The 19,470-nt window shown below is 42.3% G+C and overlaps 1 protein-coding gene across 2 annotated transcripts in view; it reads left to right on the top strand.

Moving 5' to 3' along the window:
- Positions 1–19,135, top strand: part of LOC123443984 (callose synthase 7-like) — a 36,252-nt gene extending 17,117 nt beyond the window's left edge. For both annotated transcript variants that reach the window (XM_045120570.1, XM_045120571.1), the window contains 30 exons: positions 1,734–1,841; positions 1,915–2,032; positions 2,161–2,492; positions 2,574–2,626; positions 2,702–2,762; positions 5,205–5,286; positions 6,565–6,614; positions 6,714–6,800; positions 6,992–7,075; positions 7,254–7,336; positions 7,415–7,496; positions 7,585–7,748; positions 8,699–8,822; positions 8,939–9,039; positions 9,127–9,211; positions 9,290–9,441; positions 9,935–10,044; positions 10,135–10,257; positions 10,343–10,411; positions 10,522–10,675; positions 10,753–10,858; positions 11,127–11,249; positions 11,319–11,434; positions 11,537–11,620; positions 16,156–16,268; positions 16,356–16,585; positions 17,371–18,168; positions 18,255–18,305; positions 18,393–18,578; positions 18,668–19,135. In XM_045120570.1, coding sequence (XP_044976505.1) covers positions 1,734–1,841; positions 1,915–2,032; positions 2,161–2,492; positions 2,574–2,626; positions 2,702–2,762; positions 5,205–5,286; positions 6,565–6,614; positions 6,714–6,800; positions 6,992–7,075; positions 7,254–7,336; positions 7,415–7,496; positions 7,585–7,748; positions 8,699–8,822; positions 8,939–9,039; positions 9,127–9,211; positions 9,290–9,441; positions 9,935–10,044; positions 10,135–10,257; positions 10,343–10,411; positions 10,522–10,675; positions 10,753–10,858; positions 11,127–11,249; positions 11,319–11,434; positions 11,537–11,620; positions 16,156–16,268; positions 16,356–16,585; positions 17,371–18,168; positions 18,255–18,305; positions 18,393–18,578; positions 18,668–19,021 — 4,383 coding nt within the window. In that variant the 3' untranslated portion in view covers positions 19,022–19,135. The remainder of the gene's footprint in view (positions 1–1,733; positions 1,842–1,914; positions 2,033–2,160; positions 2,493–2,573; positions 2,627–2,701; positions 2,763–5,204; positions 5,287–6,564; positions 6,615–6,713; positions 6,801–6,991; positions 7,076–7,253; positions 7,337–7,414; positions 7,497–7,584; positions 7,749–8,698; positions 8,823–8,938; positions 9,040–9,126; positions 9,212–9,289; positions 9,442–9,934; positions 10,045–10,134; positions 10,258–10,342; positions 10,412–10,521; positions 10,676–10,752; positions 10,859–11,126; positions 11,250–11,318; positions 11,435–11,536; positions 11,621–16,155; positions 16,269–16,355; positions 16,586–17,370; positions 18,169–18,254; positions 18,306–18,392; positions 18,579–18,667) is intronic.
- Positions 19,136–19,470: the final 335 nt, after the last annotated feature.

Here is a 19,470-nt window from a genome sequence, read left to right as displayed (position 1 = left end):
GGAGGAAGCAGGTGCAGCTACTGCAGCAACAGGGGCTGCCTCAATGCGGAGAGAGGCAGCGGCAGGAGCAGCCACTGGAGGAGGAGCGTGGGAGGTGGCGGGGGACTGGACGGGGTTGAAATCCATGGCAGTGGAAGAAGGATCGACAGCGAAAGAATTGTGCTCCTCTGCGTCTGATACCATGTGAACAGATGAAGGGATTCAACACACTGGATTGGCCCTTTGGCTGAGTATATATACAGTTTCAAGCCTCAACCAGAGGCGATCGTGTGCCACTACCACACTGGGCATGAAGCCCACTCACGCACTACCTAGCGCACGTACAGGAGAGGTCGTGCATGGTGACTGGACACACCCATGCACGAGTACACTACGCTAACAAGAACGAGATGATTCCTCTTTGTGTTTGGTTGGAGGGATTTGATGGAATGGATATGGTTCAAGTCATTGCATAAGAACGGTGAGGTCACCCCTATTTGATAAACATGAGCATACCTCCTTTGCAACCGGGCAACAACTACTTCGATTTTGTTAGGAAAGCAACTTGGACGATGCGGCGACGAGTTGCAGACTCGAACGGGGTGGCGCCGCCGCCGGCCAGCGCGAAGTCGATGCGCTCCGGCCTGTCGGGCATCGTGGCGAACCGCGTGATGGGAGCGGGGAGGAGCCGCATCTTGGAACCGGAGAGGAGCCTGATCCGATCCAGGACGGGGTGAGCAGCGGCTCGGCAAGAGACGAGATCCAGCGACAGGAACGGCGGCTGGAGCAGATCGCGACGGACGGGATCCAGCGGGGGCTGGAGCGGGAACGGGAGCCTGCGAGAGAACCGCGAGCAGAGACCTCGAACGGGGACCGACGGGAGGAGACGAGATCGACCCAGAACAGATTGATCGAGAGGAAGAAAAAAAAAGTTGGATCGTAAGGACGAGTTGCAGCGTCTGGAGACCTAAACCTAGGCTCTAATACCATGTTAGGAAAGCAACTTCTGTTTATTGAAGGCCCAAGGGGCATACATATATTACACAAGACTTGAGGTGCAAGGAAAGTAAACATAGACTAATAAGGACTCCTAGACTAATACTAATAGACTAATGAGGACTCCTCGACTAATACTAATACTTCCTAACAGATTTTTCAAAACATTTAACTTCTACTTTCGTTTTATATGCAACAGTTATGAACGTATATGTTGTTGGCCTGGCCAACTTGTACGTAACAATTGACAACTAGTATTAGCAGAGAAAGTTGAGCAATTTGATTGTAATGTTTCTACCGAACCTCACTAGATTAATAAAATGTCTTGCTCTCTCTTGTTATCAGAACTCCTGATTTGTTTTCGTTAGCTACTTCTCTTCTAGTATGATCCTGGCAAGAAGCAGACTTCGAACTCGGTGGCCGGCGATAGTAGCACCAGAAGCACCAGATATGGTGATCGCTCACAATTGAACTCACCAAAGCAATTCATATCTGAGCATAACCATTTATTTCTCTTGAAAGTGGGCCACCGGAAATATAAAAAGTGTATAAAACAATTCATATCCAAGCACTGATTCCATATCCACCACACAATCAAACAGATTTATGTGGGTGCCTAGGCTAAATGGAACCATCATACCTCTCAAATGCCTATACTTGTTAATTCAAATCTTCAAAACTCAAAGGCTTCATGCTCACTTGAAACTAACTGTTATGCTAACTGCTATTTTGATATTTTATTACTTGGTTTCTTACAGGGGCGTAGTGCAAGAAAGCCCAAAACAAATTTTGTTGAAGTCCGCACATTTCTGCACCTATTTAGAAGCTTTAATCGTATGTGGATATTCTTTATATTGGCTTTCCAGGTGATCCATCTTTCTGAAGCACACGAAATTCTTGTGACCTGTAAATATTTAACTCAAATGGCTTGATTTTTAGGCGATGCTAATAGTTTCATGGAGTTCCTCTGGATCTCTGTCTGGAATTGCTGATGCAACTGTATTCAGAAGCGTTTTAAGTGTCTTTATAACTGCCGCTCTACTCAACTTCATAAAAGGTGTAGTAATTTGTCAGTACTTTCATTACATTAATTATGATGCAGATCCACTTTGTTCTTTATTTATTATGTCATTGTCTTCACTAAAGGGATGCTATTTCTGAAACTCCTTAGTTCAACTATTGCAGTGACTTTGGATATATTGCTTACTTTCCAAGCATGGGGAAGTATGGAGTGGACACAAATACTCAGATACCTACTAAAATTCTTTGTGGCTATTGCTTGGATAATAATTCTTCCAGTAACATATTCCAGTTCAATTAAAAGTCCATCTGGTGCTGGCAAACTCCTGAATAGTTTGTCAAGGAATTGGTACAATCAGTCGGTATATAATTTTGCAATCGTCATTTATATGATTCCGAACATTTTGGCTGCCTTTCTTTTCTTGTTGCCACAACTTCAAAATATAATGGAACGCTCAAATTGGCGCGCAGTTATTCTTCTTATGTGGTGGATTCAGGTCAGTCTTTCCTATTTGTAGCAAGCAAATTACTGTAAAGTGAGCATTGTTAGTGCTTACATAATTTTTGTTGCCTTTCAGCCAAGATTGTATGTTGCACGTGGTATGCATGAAGACATATTGTCCATTTTTAAGTAAGCATGTCATATGTCTATCAAATTATTGTTTTTCCTTTCAGTTGAAAATGACAATTCAATGTGGATCAACAGGTATGTCTTCTTTTGGGTCGTGTTGCTCATCGCCAAGCTTGCATTTAGTTTCTATGTTGAGGTAAATTCTGAACACTTCATGGAGTACTTTTCGGAAGTGAATACATCTTTAGAGTTTGGTGATTTACTATCTATACTCTTCCATGAGTGAAAAGTATATATTCTGAGAAACCTGGCAGAAGCAGTGCATATACATTAAGAAGATTAAAATATAACAATTAGTATAAAGCAGATATAAAATTATTAAGTGTTGAGAGTTTTCACGCCAACGATAGCATTTAATACAAGGATTCTGGTTCTGTGTTCTTTCATGTATGGCATTATCAATGTATAACCTTCAACACTTCAATTTCATTATCAGATGTATACATATTGAAGACATTCTATTTTTGAGAAAACGCAAAACCTCCACGTCTGGATGCAATAGTAGATTGAAAAAGTCATGTTGCCAGGATCAGCCGAGACACACATTTGAAATGTCACAACCCTAAGTGCTATGCTCCTGGATGCTGACTGCCCGTTCTTGTACTCACGTCTGAACCTTGGTACTGGACTACGGGTAGTGTTAGTCTCTAGCAGCCTAGCAGTATGTTGAAGGCAGCAACATTCACTACTTCCAGAGCAACCATGCCATTAGCATGAGAGGGAATAAATGCCGTTTCCTCCATGCCAGTGAGTGCACTAAACGGCCGATTGTCACCATCCCACAAACTTGTCTTCAATCGTTAGAGGTTTGACAGTTGATCCGACCCATGACAGGACCTTGTGCCAGAGGGCCTGCAAGAAGGGACAACTCATGAGCAAATTGAGAGACCACCAGTTAATTGTAGAACTTGTACAGGTGCCTCAGGTTTAGGCAATCCGCAATCCACATCATTTGTTCTCCGAGAATATGCATCCCTTGTGCTCCATTGCATTGATAGATATAAAGTTACATTTCCGCCTCGATAAAGGGCACTTTTATTAACTCATAATGTAGCATCAAGAGAATACAAAGCATAATGAGTGGACACCCAACCTCTTCATGACTAGGATGCACACATCCAACACGAACAGTCGCACAATGTAAAAGCAGACGTACTGGCAAAAGTAAGGTCGTGTAAGATCAAAACTATGCGTATGTCCAGGAGGGTGGTGGTCCTATCCGTAGACCATGCCTATTAGAGATACGACACGCAAATCAAACGACGAAGAACGAAATCAACACAGGAGACACAATATTTTAACGTGGAAAACCCCTCCAAGGCGAAGGAAAAAAAAAACACGGGCACCAGCCAACCAACTTCACTATATCGGGAGAGGTTACAAACGCCGGGGATTGAAAACTGGTCGACTTATCCCGTGCGGCAGCTTACAAGAGGTTTATATAACACAGGTGACCTATGTCAATACTGATCCATACCAAGCCTACCAGCGACGGGCCTCGCTCCGTTCGCTCGTCAGAAGTTAGCCTTTCTCTTTATACTTGAATTTGGAGCATAACATAACAATGCCACCACCCATGTTGGGTAAAAACCTCCCTGGTCATCTGCTCCAATCGCGCACACACCACCGTGAACAGCGGTCCGCACTCCATTCGGTGTAGCGTAGACCACATAGAAGTCAATACATACATCGGTACATAATCGACAAGGGATATACAATTTTACCATTAAAAACCATATCATTTCTACACAGACAAAGACACCATAATAAGGCAGACACTCCCTTGCATGTTGCCAGTTGGACCATGCCATGAGTGCAACCATGGAGGCATTCCCTTGCATGTTGAGGCCGGTGTCTGCCCCATTGATGCCGACGACTAGTCCTTCAAGTCTTCTCTGCAATTTGGTATCTTGCCATACCTGGCACACGACTTGCTGGAGTGGTTGCAAAGAATGCATGCCGGTGGTTGCACTATTCCTGGCTGAGCCAGGTGGTCTGCAGTTCAACAGCGATTTTGGCAAGCTAACCACATCTGTCCACATAATTTTGTGCCAATCTAAACATTCATATAAGTATGATACATGAAAGTTAAGTTTGGCTATATAAAAGTATGGTCCTGATAAGTACACAGTCCGAATTAATGGAAAACAATGCCAATGGACTTTTATGCTTACATTTCTCTTGGTCTTGAGGCTGAATGAAAATATTTCCTATGCAAAACACAAGGTTTTAAGAAGATCGGGTACAATAAGACCTGGGCATACTATTTTTTGTTCTTTTTTTGATCTTGGAAATAGCTAGTGCGAGGTCATGGCCTGGATATACAATTGAATGAGTATGGTCTTGGATGAACACAATATTTGTCTGCCTATTTGTACAAATGATTTCTAATCCTTACTTTGATTTATGTGTTTTCTTGACTGGGTATATTTTGGTAAAATAACGTAGCATACACACAATCTGGCATATAATTTTGTACATGGGTCTGAAAGATCTTTTCTGCTGATTATTATACCTTTCGAAGAGATCATGCTTTATTGCTTCCTTACTCTGTGCAACATGTCCCATTTTTCCACAGATATCCCCCATGATTGAACCGACAAAGTTCATTCTTGATCAAGTAGTAGGGAACTATGAATGGCATGAAATCTTCCCTTTCTGTAAGTATGTTATGATATAGCTAGATTGGATTGATGCACAATTTTGGCCCTCGTGCATAAAATTTGGTTCAAAAGTTTCATCTACTTCAGTGATGACATTTTTTTTGATTTTGTACATATTGTTTGATGCAACATTTATGCTGCGATGCAACAGATATAATTGAAAATTAATCATACCACAAGTTCCAATAGTGCAATAAGCTTCAGAAAGTTTTTCTAATATTTAATTATGAAAATTATAGAGTACTAAATAGTTAATGCAAGAAATAATACTATTTATTTGAAAATAGAATAACTTATTTTACACATGTGTATGTATTTAAACAAAAGAAAAATTGATTGAACAAAAGTGGATATATAGTAAAACCTTACTCAAATTTTAACACCGAGGATTTGACAACTTTTGCACTTTTTGCCTGAATAAATCAGCTATGTGACTTTAAAAAAAAATATATAGCCGTCTATTGCTAACTTGAATAACCTTTTCTTCTTTGTTATCTTTTGATAAATTCTATGAATTTACTAAGCATTCATTTTTTGTGACTCTCTAATGTTTTAACTTTAGGAATTGGTGTATAGTTTAAAATCATTTATTTATTGCATTGTGTAACTTCAAATCCTTATCATTGTTATTTTCTGATAATATTCCGTGTGCTGATTTTTCCTCCAATATCCGTTACTTATTTTCTATCTTTCTCTTATTTCATTGAACCCATGATACAAACGGTTTTATGTATATAGTTCAAAGGAAGGTAATATGTCAAGTAGAGAATCAAGCAAAAAGTTCTATGTCAGACCCCGAATTCTTCTAAAGTTCACTTTCAACCTTTGAACTCTAAAACCGTCTGAGTGACAACCTTGAACCATTGAAACCGTTCACTATACAACCTCATGTGGGTTTTCAAGTGGCGGCTGATGTGGATCACACCATCAAGCAATAAGTTCATGCTGTCACGTTGACTGGATGGGCAGGGACATTAAGCTCTCATCACTCATCTCATGCCGTATGTCTCACTCAGTTCCCTCCGTTTACTGATTAGTGACGTAGTGAAGACGTTTTATCCAACTCAGCCAAAGACACTTGTGAATCCACCCAAGGTTGTAAATTGGAGGATTTTGGTACATCAAGGATTCAATCAAACGATTTAGAGCTCTGGGCTGAAGTGGACATTTTTGCAAAGTAGATTTTTTCCTGTAGCTGTGACGATATTTGACTTCTTAATTTCTCTAGAGGGTGAATACTCTAGTTACTAATAGTATTTTGTTAACATTCTGTAGTGCCGCACAATCTCGGTGTTGTCATTACTATATGGGCACCAATTGTTCTGGTACGTAATTACAGCTACGGAAGTTCTAACGTAAAATATAACTAATGGAAGTTCTTATGCTATTCTTTCGGTCATACCAACTACCCCCTCGTCTTGTAGGTGTACTTTATGGACACACAAATATGGTATGCTATTTTCTCCACTGTCTTTGGGGGCGTTTCAGGTGCCCTCAGTCATGTCGGTGAGGTCAGTCATCCTTTCCTCTGTCCTTTATCTTTCACCTGTGTTTGGGGCCCTTTTATGGGATGCATGCGTGTACAATGCTAAGCTCTGGTGATTTCATTATGAATGGAACTAGCGGATGGCCTGTTGCTCTTAAACGAGTGTTCCTTTAAGAAACATCAGTTATCAGATCTTACCCGTTGCTTTTGATGCAGATACGCACCCTAGGCATGTTGAGAGTCAGATTCAAATCAATGCCAGATGCTTTCAGGAAATGTCACGTGGCAGCACATAAAGAGGTTTTGTACTCGCAAATGTTTTAGTTCCTTTTGAGTCTTTTGTAATCATTGTTGGCCCATGTGTCCATTTCAAAAAAAATGTGCAAATGCGTTGTTTTTTTGCTCAAAATACTAGGAAGTTAACCCATGCTTGCTAAAGACACGTGGTTTTGACCGATTTTGATATTCTACTTTCCAGCAAGCACTTGATGTGAGGAGCTTCTTTTGTGTTTGGAATTCATTCATCAATTCCTTACGAGAGGAAGACTTCATTAGTGATAGGTTCGCACTGTGAACTTTCTTGTATACTAATATAATATGCCATTCACCTCCTAAACCTTTATGACTTTTATTTCTCAGAGAGAAGGACATGTTGATGGCTCCATCATCTTCAAGTAATTTACCTGCTGTTCCGTGGCCTCCTTTCCTCCTTGCTAGCAAGGTGTGTAATAGGCATATGTGTGCAGATAGATAATCAAATGCTTTTTGTTGTTTTTACAGAGATGCTCATGTACTTCTGAATATACCAGGTACCAACAGCTCTCCATATGGCCATGACTTCCAAAGAGGGGGATGACCATGAGCTGATCGAAAAAATCAAACTAGACAAGGACAGATACAATGCAGTTATAGAATGCTACGAATCCTTGAAAATAATAGTTGTTTATCTTCTGTTAGACTATAACGATAAAAGGTAAGAGCAATACTCATTTATTTCATATAGTCTAGCCCTTAAACCCTAAACCCTAAACCCTAGATTGAGCGCGGATTCCTGTGGGCCGGCTGTGCCGCTGCCGACGGTGGCCACTGCCACGTCAATTGGCGCTGCCGCAAAATCCGGACCGTCGCTGACGGACTGCAAGGACATAGCTGGGCTAGGGACATCTGCAGGACCCTGGGCATACACGAGATCGGCCAGTACCTCCGTGTATGGCTGACGATCAAGCACATCACGCTCTCAGATGCCCCAGACCAGCTATGGAGATGGACGGCCTCTGGTACATACTCTGCTAGCTCATGCTATCTCGCCACCTTCCAAGGCCCCACAACTTGCTTCTCGTGGAAGCTCATTCGGAAGAATTGGGCGCCGCCATGAGTGAAGTTCTTCCACTGGTTAGCCAACCAGGACAGGTGTTGGACGGCTGACCGCCTGGCTCAACGAGGTTTCCAACACCAGCCATGCTGTCTACTCTGCGACCAAGTCCCTGAGACGATGCGCCACCTCCTCCTGGAATGCCCCTTCGCCAGGCAGACTTGCTACGAAATACTCTCCTGGCTAAGGATAACCACCGCAGGACCAAGTCCACGAAGACTCCCTCATGAACTGGTGGCTGCAGGTCAGGCAAAACACGCCTGCACTGATGCGTAAAGGCCTTGCCTCCATCACCCTATTGACACCATGGATGATCTGGAAGCAGCGTAATGAATGCATCTTCGATGGCGCCCAGCCCCTGGTTCATGTCCTGGTCTCCAAGATCAAGGAAGAGGCTGAGCAGTGGGCAAGAGCTGGTGCCCGTGGCCTCCATGTCATCCTGCCATCCACATGGGATGTGCATTAGTTTCAGTGTTTTCTACTCCTAGGAGGGCTGTTTCTCGAAAAAAAATTTGACATGGGTTAATCCGTGTTATTCTTCAAATTTTCAGAATTGTCCAGGATATCGATAAAATAGTGCGAAATAGTATGCTAAATAATACACTTCTGGAGGACTTCGAGATGGCAGAGATCGGTAAAGTCAGCAACACATTGGCAAAATTATTACAGCTACTGGTAAACACATTACTGTTGATTGATCAATTATTTTTTTCAGCACAAAACTCATTTGCTTTTAGTTTTTTCTGCATAAAATGTAGGTTGTTCTAAGTACTAGTATCTAATATTTGCAGAAGAGCGAACCTACTGATGATACTACAGAGAGAAAAATCGTTAATGCATTGCAAGATTTTATGGAAATTACTACACGAGATTTTATGAAAGATGGTCACGGGTAATAACTATTTTATGCTAGCATTGTAAGAAAATTTGATATATTTGAATTTTATAATGTGTAAACTTGTCTGGACAACTGCGGCAGCATTTTGAAAGATGAGAATGAGAGAAATCAGAGTTTCACGAACCTAAATATGAACGTGATAAAGGAGGCATTTTGGAGGGAGCAGGTCTGCAATCATCACTGGTTTATTTTATTATAGTGCTAATGCTAATTTTTCGTACTGAACTAACTGTTTTGGTCTCAGATTGTCCGGCTGCATTTATTGTTGACTATGAAGGATTCTGCAATGGATGTACCTACAAATTTGGATGCTCGGCGTAGGATCACCTTCTTCGCAAACTCACTTTTTATGAAAATGCCGAGAGCACCTCAAGTGCATGATATGATATCCTTTAGGTGTGTATTTTATCTTCTGTGGTACTGTTATTTCGAAATTATGATTAATGTATGCACAGTTTATTAAGCCATAAGGTTGTTGTACTTCTTTAATTATTGATTTGTTATGTGTGTGCTCAGTTTTGTATTTTAAAAAACACACCAATGGATGTTCCACAGACCAGACAGTCAATGAGGCATCTTTCCAATAATGAAGCTATAGGCTTGCTTGCAGTTGAAAAGGCAGCAAACACCATGAACCTGCAGTTTACTGCAACTGAGTACTAGTTACAGTAGTAATTGGTCATATTATGAAACCTCTTTTTAATAGTCCTTTGAGTATTAGATTGCATCATAGTAAATCACATTCACAAGTTGATGTTTCCATTCGATTGTTTTACACCTGGCACAAACTCTTCCACATAGCTGTGAGAAATATTATTCCTTTTATGAATTTACTATCTTCAACATTCATTTTGAAGCTCATCACATTCTAACAAGATTCATTGTGCAGTGTTTTGACTCCATATTACAATGAGGAAGTACTTTATTCGTCTCATGAACTAAATAAAAAGAATGAAGATGGTATCTCGATTTTGTTCTATCTACAGAAGATCTATCCAGGTGAGTTGCCTATTCTATTTTATGTCTCTTAAACAAAATGTATCAGTTTTTTACTCATAGTAAAATGTAATGATGCTTTTCGCTCTCTAGATGAATGGAAGAACTTTCTAGAACGCATTGGAGTTGATCCAGATAACGAAGAGGAAGTAAAAGGATGCATGGATGATATCCGTATATGGGCGTCTTACCGGGGTCAAACACTTGCCAGAACTGGTAATATGAAGATTGTATCTCTTAAAAGCTGACATTTGTTTTTGTCTTTCTGCTTATCTTACTGTTTGCATCTTGATTTATCTAGTGAGAGGGATGATGTACTATAGACGAGCTCTTGAAGTGCAATGCTACGAGGATATGAAAAGTGAACAAGGTTAGACACATAGGGTTCTGAGTCCTGCACTTCTCATTCTATGTGAACACACCTGAGAAAATACAGCCTTGGTCATGTGCTGACTAATGTGTTATTTGGTTATACTTTAGCTCATTTGGGTGGAGACGAATCTGCAAGGTCCAAGGCCATTGCTGATATCAAATTCACTTATGTTGTTGCGTGTCAACTCTATGGCATGCATAAGGCATCCAAGGATTCCCGGGAAAGGGGTCTGTATGAGAACATCTTAAATCTGATGCTAACGTAATTCACTTGCCCTCCTTTATTTTATGAAATATATTTTCCTTGGCTCCCTTGAGTTTCATATACAAATTGTACAGGTATCCAGCTTTGCGTATTGCTTACATTGATGAGAAGGAAGTGCCACTACAAAATGGTAAAATGGAGAAACATTATTACTCTGTTCTTGTGAAAGGTGACGATGAGGTACTGAATTTACATTTCATGAACTGAAATGCCTCCCTTTTTTTGTGATGTTTTTATTACCGATGGTTAGAGTTAACATTTCAGGAAAGTAATAGCATATAGATTATCCTACTCTACTCCGTTGACTCAATATGTGCTTATCTAAATATTTTGCATGCAAAGAATATTAGATCATAAACTCTTCTATAGCTTGATCTTTGCTATCAGTTTGGTCAGGGGCTGGACTGACTACTGATGCATGACCACCTAATATTTAACTCGTTTATAGGAAATTTACCGGATAAAGCTGCCCGGTAAACCAACAGAAGTTGGAGAGGGGAAGCCTAATAATCAAAATCATGCCATAATCTTCACTAGAGGAGAGGCACTTCAAGCAATTGACATGAACCAGGTAAATGATCTGCATTTTTTTAGTATTAAGTCTGATTTATCGGTGCATCTTACATTTTCTGCTGTCTAGGATAACTATCTTGAAGAAGCATTTAAAATGAGAAATTTGTTGGAAGAGTTCCTTATTAAACATGGAAAGTCCAAGCCAACAATATTGGGTGTCCGTGAGCATATCTTCACAGGAAGGTTAGATTTTCTGTTGGCTACTAACCGTCTCTCAAATTAGCTATATCTTTCTTCGGCGTAACTATCAGCATGCAAAATTTAACATTCTCACTTCATATGCAGTGTTTCATCACTTGCCTGGTTTATGTCCAACCAAGAGACCAGCTTTGTTACTATTGGCCAACGTGTTCTTGCAAACCCTCTTAAGTATGTTTCTTTCCAATTTTAAAATTCAGTTAACCGTTTCATTTTGTATAGCTTATAAAATGTAGTTATGGTTCAACGACCTCAAGTGTTGATGGATATCTGTGGTTTCTCTCCACTGTTTTTTTTCGCTCGAGCATCCTTGCTCTTCCACTCAGACACTGCCAAGTAAAACAAACATACATTGGTTAGTTAAACAAGGAGCTATTAGTTTTGCTATAAACAGTCAAGATTTACTGTGATATTTCCATAAATTAAAGATATCTGTGAGATTTACTAGTTAAGGCTTAAAGAAATTTAACCTGAAACAGTAAAATATTGAACTGCTGCCAAAGACTGCAGGGTTTAATCAGCACAGAAATCCTCCATGTATGCATGGGTAGCTTTAACGACTATATTATAATTTATATGCACAGTATTTGATGATGGCTAAGCATATCCTGCTCAGCTATATGTGAAGCAAATTTGTAACTGTATCAGCATAATCTGGTTGACATAGATTCCTCAGTAAACTTGAGAATACCATTAACTTCTTAGCTGTTAACCAAAATTTAAGGGGAAAAAATCTAAGCTGTAGCATGCGCACCGACGTCATCCCGTGCAGCGGCATGGAGGCACGTGGCTCTGCATCGCACGGCCAGGAAGAGACATCGCGCATAGTGAGGGGCCCACAGGTGGACGCGGTCGTACTGATTTTTCCTATGACATCCCTAGTCTGATACAAGCCTGTAGGGTACATGGAACTACTTCTAGCAATCACATAGTAGGTTGGTGCAGGACACTGCAGCCTACAGGTTCCCAGCCGCCGATTCCGACCCACTTTCGGCGTAAAATTGGCCCACTTTCGGCCCATATTCGGCGTGCTTCGGCACAAATTCAAGAAATGCTTATTTTTTATTACATAGTTCATCACAGAAATCAATACAAATCAAAATAGTTAAACAAATCAATACAAATCAAAATAGTTCAACAAATAAAAACTCATAATTTATCACACATCGAGCTAGGCGTTGCCCTTGAGCCTTCATAGGCGTTCCACCAAATCATGCTGCAGTTGTTGATGCACCTCTGGGTCTCAAATCTCCTGACGCATGTTAAGGAGGGCAGTCCAGGTTGCCAGTAGCTGGTGATCAACTTGGACAAGAGGACCCTGACTGTAATATGGTTTAGTGTCAAACACTGGTTCTTCTTGCTCGCTCTCAATGATCATGTTGTGCAAGATAACATAGCAAGTCATGACTTCCCACATTTGATCTTTCGACCAGGTCTGAGCGGGGCACCGGACAACAGCAAATCGAGATTGGAGCATACTAAATGCCCGCTCGACATCCTTCCTGCAAATCTCTTTATACTTGGTAAAGTAGGAGTTCTTGCCTCCTGGCACAGGGTTTGAGATAGTCTTCACAAATGTGGACCATCTCGGATAGATGCCATCTGCTAGGTAGTATCCCTTGGTGTAGTGGTGCCCATTAACCTCAAAGTTCATCGGAGGAGCATGACCTTCCACAAGCTTGACAAAGACATTTGAGCACTGTAGTACGTTGATGTCATTATGAGTTCCTGGCATATCAAAGAAGGAGTGCTAAATCCAGAGGTCATGTGTGGTCACCGCCTCAAGTACCACACTACAAGCGTCTTTGGCGCCTTTGTACATCTCTGCCAAGCAAATGGACATTTTTTCCATTTCCAATGCATGTAGTCGATACTTCCAAGCATTCCAGAAAATCCTCTTGCTGCATTCCGTGCTAGGATCCGAGCAGTGTCTTCAGCATTGGGTGATCGCAAGTATTGAGGTCCAAACGCTGCCACCACTGCCTTGCAGAACTTGTCAATGATGGCGGACTCGGCCATGTGTCTATAGTCTTCCTGAGCATCAGCGTGAGCTCCATATGCAAGCATCCTCATAGCTGTTGTGCACTTCTGGAGTGAGGTGAATCCAAGTGTGCCGGTGCAATCCTTCTTGCACTTGAAGTAGCTGTCGAACTCCCTGATGGAATTCACAATCCTAAGGAAGAGCTTCCGGCTCATCCGATAACGGCGCCGAAATACTTTCTCGTCGTGCAGTGGAGCGTCGGAAAAGTAGTCGGAGTAGAGCAAGCAATAGCCTTCCAGTCGTTACCTCTGCTTTGCCTTCAGCCGGCCCGGCGTCGAGCCACCTCGCTACGGCTTTGCCTTGCTCACGAACAGGCTGGCCAGAGCGGCGAGGACCATGAAGTGCTCTTCATCCTGGGCGTCGGTATCGGTTTCCTCCTCCAGCAGCGCTGCGAGTGCCTCCTTGTCGTCGGAGTACATCACCAAACACCTGGCGGGCGTGGTAGGTGCGCAGCCGCCCGTATCCCCGCTTGCGTGGCCGGAGCGCCGGAAAAGCTCGTTTAGAAGCAGGGGGACGATGTCGCGGCGAACCCTCTCTTTCTTGCCGGGAGATGGCCTTTCTAGTGTTGGCAGGCAGGTGGGTGGCGCTGGGATCGGCATGGCGGCAGAAGGTGTAGTGCGCGCGGGGACGAATCTGGAGGTGGAAAAAATGTTTTTCGCCCGACAATGGTGGCCCACGCGTCGTGTTTCCTTCCGCCGGAGCCCCCAAGCGCTCCCGAGTGCATTGGGTTCGGCCTAGGATCGCCGGGCCAAAAAATGGGCCGAACCGGCGAAAATCGATGTTCTGGGGGCGCGACTGGGGGGATTTTTCGGCGACAGCGAAAAAAAACGCGCCCTGGGGGGCCTGTTGGGGGCGCGGCTGGAGATGCTCTTAGTCACTGAAACCCAACTTTGAGTAGCTAACCCAAAAGACCTAATAATTAACCTGTAACCTAATTTTATCTCCTAGATTTAACCTAGCAACTGCACATTTTTTCCACTAAACCCGAGAACTATACTTATTTTTGTTAAAGACCGGCAACCACACCCGCCTAAACCTGCCGAGTACATCTGTTTAAACGTGGCAACCATGTATATATATCTTGGTAATTGCACCCGCTTAAACTTGGCAACTGCACCTGCTAAGCAAGTGGCACAATATAAACTGTTAAATATGACAAGTAAGCACAGCAAATCCAACAAGTGGGTATAATGGCAAGTGGCATGGTTAAAGTGTAAATATGGAAAGCACAATAAATCCGACCAGTAATGGCATGTGGCACGGTTAAAGTGTTAATATGGAAAGTAACCACAATAAATCAAACAATAAGTATAATGGCAAGTGGCATGGTTAAACTATTAATATGGCAAGTAAGTACAAGAAATTTGACAATATATAATGGCAAGTGGTACAATTAAACTGTAATATGAAAAGTAAGCACAATAAATCCGACAAGTATAATGGCAAGTGGCACGGTTAAACTGTAATATGGCAAGTAAGTACAAAAATCTGATAAGTATAATAACCTGAAAAGTACCGACAAAAAAAGTAGTTGAAACAATGCCAACATAGGACTTAGTTTCCACCGAAAAGCCAGTAACTGAAACTGATCATCATTCATATCAACGGTTTGAGAGTACACTTACCAGTCTTTTGTAAAAGTAGATAAGTACATAGATAATCAAATAATGGCAGGCTGCTCTTAGCATAGGGTAGTACCAGTAGCAACTTTGTTTTGAGGGGGAAAAATCCTGCTGAATTAGATGCATGTGGTGCCAACATTTTAGCGTGAGGAAGGATGAAAGTGATGGAGAGGACATTGGCTCGCATGTGAGGAAGGGTGAAAGCGATGGTCATACATGTCATGGCCTGGTAGTAGTAGGGGTTATGCCCACCGGGGGACATGTTCTTTTTTAGGTGAGCCGGGGGACATGGGTGCAGGCCTTTTTTGCGTCAGACAACTGACTCTTTATCACGTATGCGTGCGCCACAGAGACGTGGCTGTCCGTACTAAATCCGCGATTAAAAGGGGTGGTTAGCAGGGCCGCCGCATGGGAAGCCCTACGTGTGGTGTCGCTATGTAGTCAAGTCCAGTGAATTAATGGCTGACAGTCAGCATCACCATTACTGTTTAAGAGTTGAGAAGCATGAGTAAGTTCACATTTGAGCTAGTCATTTATATATATTGCACGACGAATCTTAAGAGGAAATTACATGTTGCAGATTGCCACATATATTTTTGAAGTGGTAATCACATGTTGTTTATAAAACTCACCTCCTAGGAGGGTAATCCTATCTTTTCAATGAAATGAAACGCAAAGGTCCTTTGCGTTTTGTCGAAAAAATAAAACGCAAAGGTCCTAGGAGGGGTTGGTACTTTGGTTGCCTGTTTGGCTATTCATACACTGATTGGCACTACCATGGGTAAATTAGGGAAACTGCCGGACAACCGACTCGTTTCAAACCAGTGACGTCCAGTAAACAGTGCTTCTAATCTCGTAACCTCTGCTAGATACAATGACTAAATGAGACTTATGGGTCTAAGTGGTAACTGGGCAATTCCATAAGTAAATATAGGAAATATGACAGTAATAGGTAGGACCAGAGGTATTTAGGTGTACCTTTCTTTTGGAGATCATTGTGCCATGGACATTGTATACTTATTAAATTTCAATTTGTGATGCAGGGTACGATTCCACTATGGTCACCCTGATGTTTTCGATAGAATCTTTCACATCACAAGGGGTGGCATAAGCAAGGCCTCAAAGGTTATTAACCTCAGCGAGGACATCTTTGCAGGTACCATATCCAGAGAATATGCATTATGCAGTTTTTCTTCCTTTTCCAATAAGTTAATATTTTTTCTGATATTCTGATATATTTAAGGGTTCAATTCAACCCTGCGACAAGGAAATGTTACCCATCATGAATACATACAGTTGGGTAAAGGACGTGATGTTGGAATGAACCAAATATCCAACTTTGAGGCCAAGGTGGCAAATGGAAATGGTGAACAAACTCTATGTCGTGATGTTTATCGACTAGGACACAGATTTGATTTCTACAGGATGTTGTCTATGTACTTCACCACAGTTGGCTTCTACTTCAATAGCATGGTATGAATCTCATGCTTCCACATATCAACTTTATATGCACTTCCAGGATGTAAAAAATCAGATTGATTTACTTTGTGAGCATATAACAGCAGACCAGATATAGACTCTTATGTTTTGATTCCTCGGCGATCATACTTGCAAATAGTCTTGTTGCTGAAATCAGTAGCTACCGTTGGTACTAGCTTTATAACTATTGATATCAATATTTTGACTTGAGCTTATGTTGATGCACATAAGACCATGTTTGCATTTGTTAAGCTTCATGTACTAGCCAACGCAACCAAAAATCCGAACTGATGGAAAGGGCTAGTGCAATCCACATATATTATAACACCCCTTTCACGTGTGACGGGGAAGACAAGTCAACACGTGCAACCGGAAAAGAGCGACGGCGCGTGAAACTCACGTATGAGTCAAGAGGTCTCTACGTGGACACAAAGGCGGCTACCAGTAATCTTTTAAATAAATTGCTAAGCCAGGATTTGAACTCAAGACCTTAGCTCTGATACCATGTTAAGCTTCATGCACTAGGCAACGCAACCAAAAGTCCAAACTGATGGAAAGGGCTAGTGCAATCCACATATACTGTAACAGCATCATGCAAGCATGTTCTCTAATCTCTGCATTTTATTTGTTTGAGATGATCTGTACAAAGCTCTCTCACCTCATAGGGTTGATGTTTCTATTTTTTCAAGCAATGGCCAACATGTAGAAAGTATGATGTGTTTCGTTCAAAGTACATAAGACACATAGATCATTATGAGTTTTGTGGCTTTAATTTTCAGGTGGCCGTGCTTACGGTGTATGTATTTTTATATGGGCGGTTATATCTTGTTTTGAGTGGCTTAGAAAAGTCGATTCTCCAAGATCCACGGATTAAAAACATCAAACCCTTTGAAAATGCCCTAGCCACCCAATCGGTGTTCCAACTTGGGATGTTGCTCATCCTCCCGATGATAATGGAGGTTGGCCTGGAGAAAGGGTTTGGCAAAGCCCTGGCTGAGTTTATAATCATGCAACTTCAGTTAGCTCCTATGTTCTTCACTTTTCATCTCGGGACCAAGACTCATTACTATGGAAGGACTATACTTCATGGTGGTGCAAAATATAGAGGAACAGGCCGGGGTTTTGTCGTACGCCATGCAAAGTTTGCTGAGAATTACAGAATGTACTCACGGAGCCACTTTGTGAAAGCATTGGAGCTGCTCATTCTCTTGGTTGTTTATCTAGCATACGGGAGTTCTTACAGGAGCTCGAGTTTGTATGTATACGTCACAATTTCGATGTGGTTCCTTGTTTTCTGCTGGCTGTTTGCACCTTTTATCTTCAACCCATCATGCTTTGAATGGCACAAGACCGTTGATGACTGGACTGATTGGTGGAAATGGATGAACAATAGGGGTGGTATTGGGCTGGCACCTGAGCAAAGTTGGGAGGCTTGGTGGGTGAGTGAACGTGAGCACCTGAAAAATGGAACAGTACGTAGCTTGCTCTTGGAGCTTGTTCTGTCGTTGCGCTTGCTGATCTACCAATATGGTATTGTGTACCACTTGCACATAGTGCACGAGAACAAAAGCTTCATGGTAACCGTTCTGTTTAAATCTCCTCATCCTCTAGAAACATTTCATTTCAGGTAGAATAATAATGCTGCTTTGTTTGTTCCACCCAGATATATGCACTATCGTGGCTGGTTATTGGCATCGTTCTTGTTTCGCTAAAGGTAACAGATACTGCATTAGATCCCATCCATATATATATTCCCATGCATGTTATGGTACATTTACTTAGGTAGACTCGTGCCTTCCAGGTTGTTTCACTGGGGAGAGAGAAGTTTGTTACCAAGTTTCAGCTTGTATTCCGTATACTCAAGGGCATTGTGTTTATTGTCCTCATTGGCTTGATGGTGCTCTTATTTGTTGGTTTTGATCTCGCTGTGTCAGACGTTGGCGCCAGTATCTTGGCCTTCATCCCAACTGGCTGGTTTATTCTTTTGGTGAGCGGTTTCTTTCTTTCCTACAATTACTACTATGAAAAGAAAAGAAGATGGCACGACCATAACATAACAATCCCCTTGTGTTGTAGATGGCACAAGTGTGTGGACCGCTGTTTCGGAGGTTAGTGATTGAGCCACTTGGGGTGCTGTGTTGCTCCTGCTGCCCTGGTGGAGCATGCCGAGGGCCTTGCTGCGCCAAGTTGAGGCAGAGGAGTGGGGCTGTGCTACGTAGGATAGGGCCATGGGACTCCATCCAAGAGATGGCAAGGATGTACGAGTATACCATGGGGATCCTCATCTTCCTGCCCATCGCCGTCCTCTCGTGGTTCCCTTTCATGTCTGAGTTCCAGACGCGTCTGCTCTTCAACCAAGCCTTCAGCCGGGGACTGCAGATCTCGAGGATCCTCGCTGGGCAGGATGGGAGGGGTACCAAGCGTGAATGACCTTGCTTGCTTGCAAACTACAATTTGAGTATCACCCTGCTCTGTAGCATGCATGTTCATGTGTTTATATTGTTTGTTGATTTTTCAATAAAAGGTGTTTTTTTTAATGTAAAAGATTAGGTTTAGGCTGTACAACCCTCAATATTGATTGGGTGCACTAGGCACCTATATATAGGTACAACCGTGGCCTTGGCGACACCGTGATGCAACTCCTGAAGAAGCCGTCGAAGCCAGGAACACTCGGCGACGACATTAGTGACTGCTCAGTACCCAGCCTCCGCGCTGGAGCGCGAAATGGTTGGTTGTCGCTTGGATGACCATGAAATGAGTGAAGGACCGAGATAGACGCAATAGCCGGATGTGGAGTGTCGTGTATCAGGACAGCCGACCCAATCGGCATCAGAATAGGCCACAAGATCCAAAGAGGGAAACGCCGTGAGGGTGAGTCC

Source organism: Hordeum vulgare, chromosome 3H, assembly GCF_904849725.1.
Source record: "Hordeum vulgare subsp. vulgare chromosome 3H, MorexV3_pseudomolecules_assembly, whole genome shotgun sequence".
NCBI lineage: Eukaryota > Viridiplantae > Streptophyta > Magnoliopsida > Poales > Poaceae > Hordeum > Hordeum vulgare.
The sequence above is the reverse complement of the archived record's forward strand: the minus strand, read 5'-3'. Positions and strand labels throughout refer to the sequence as shown.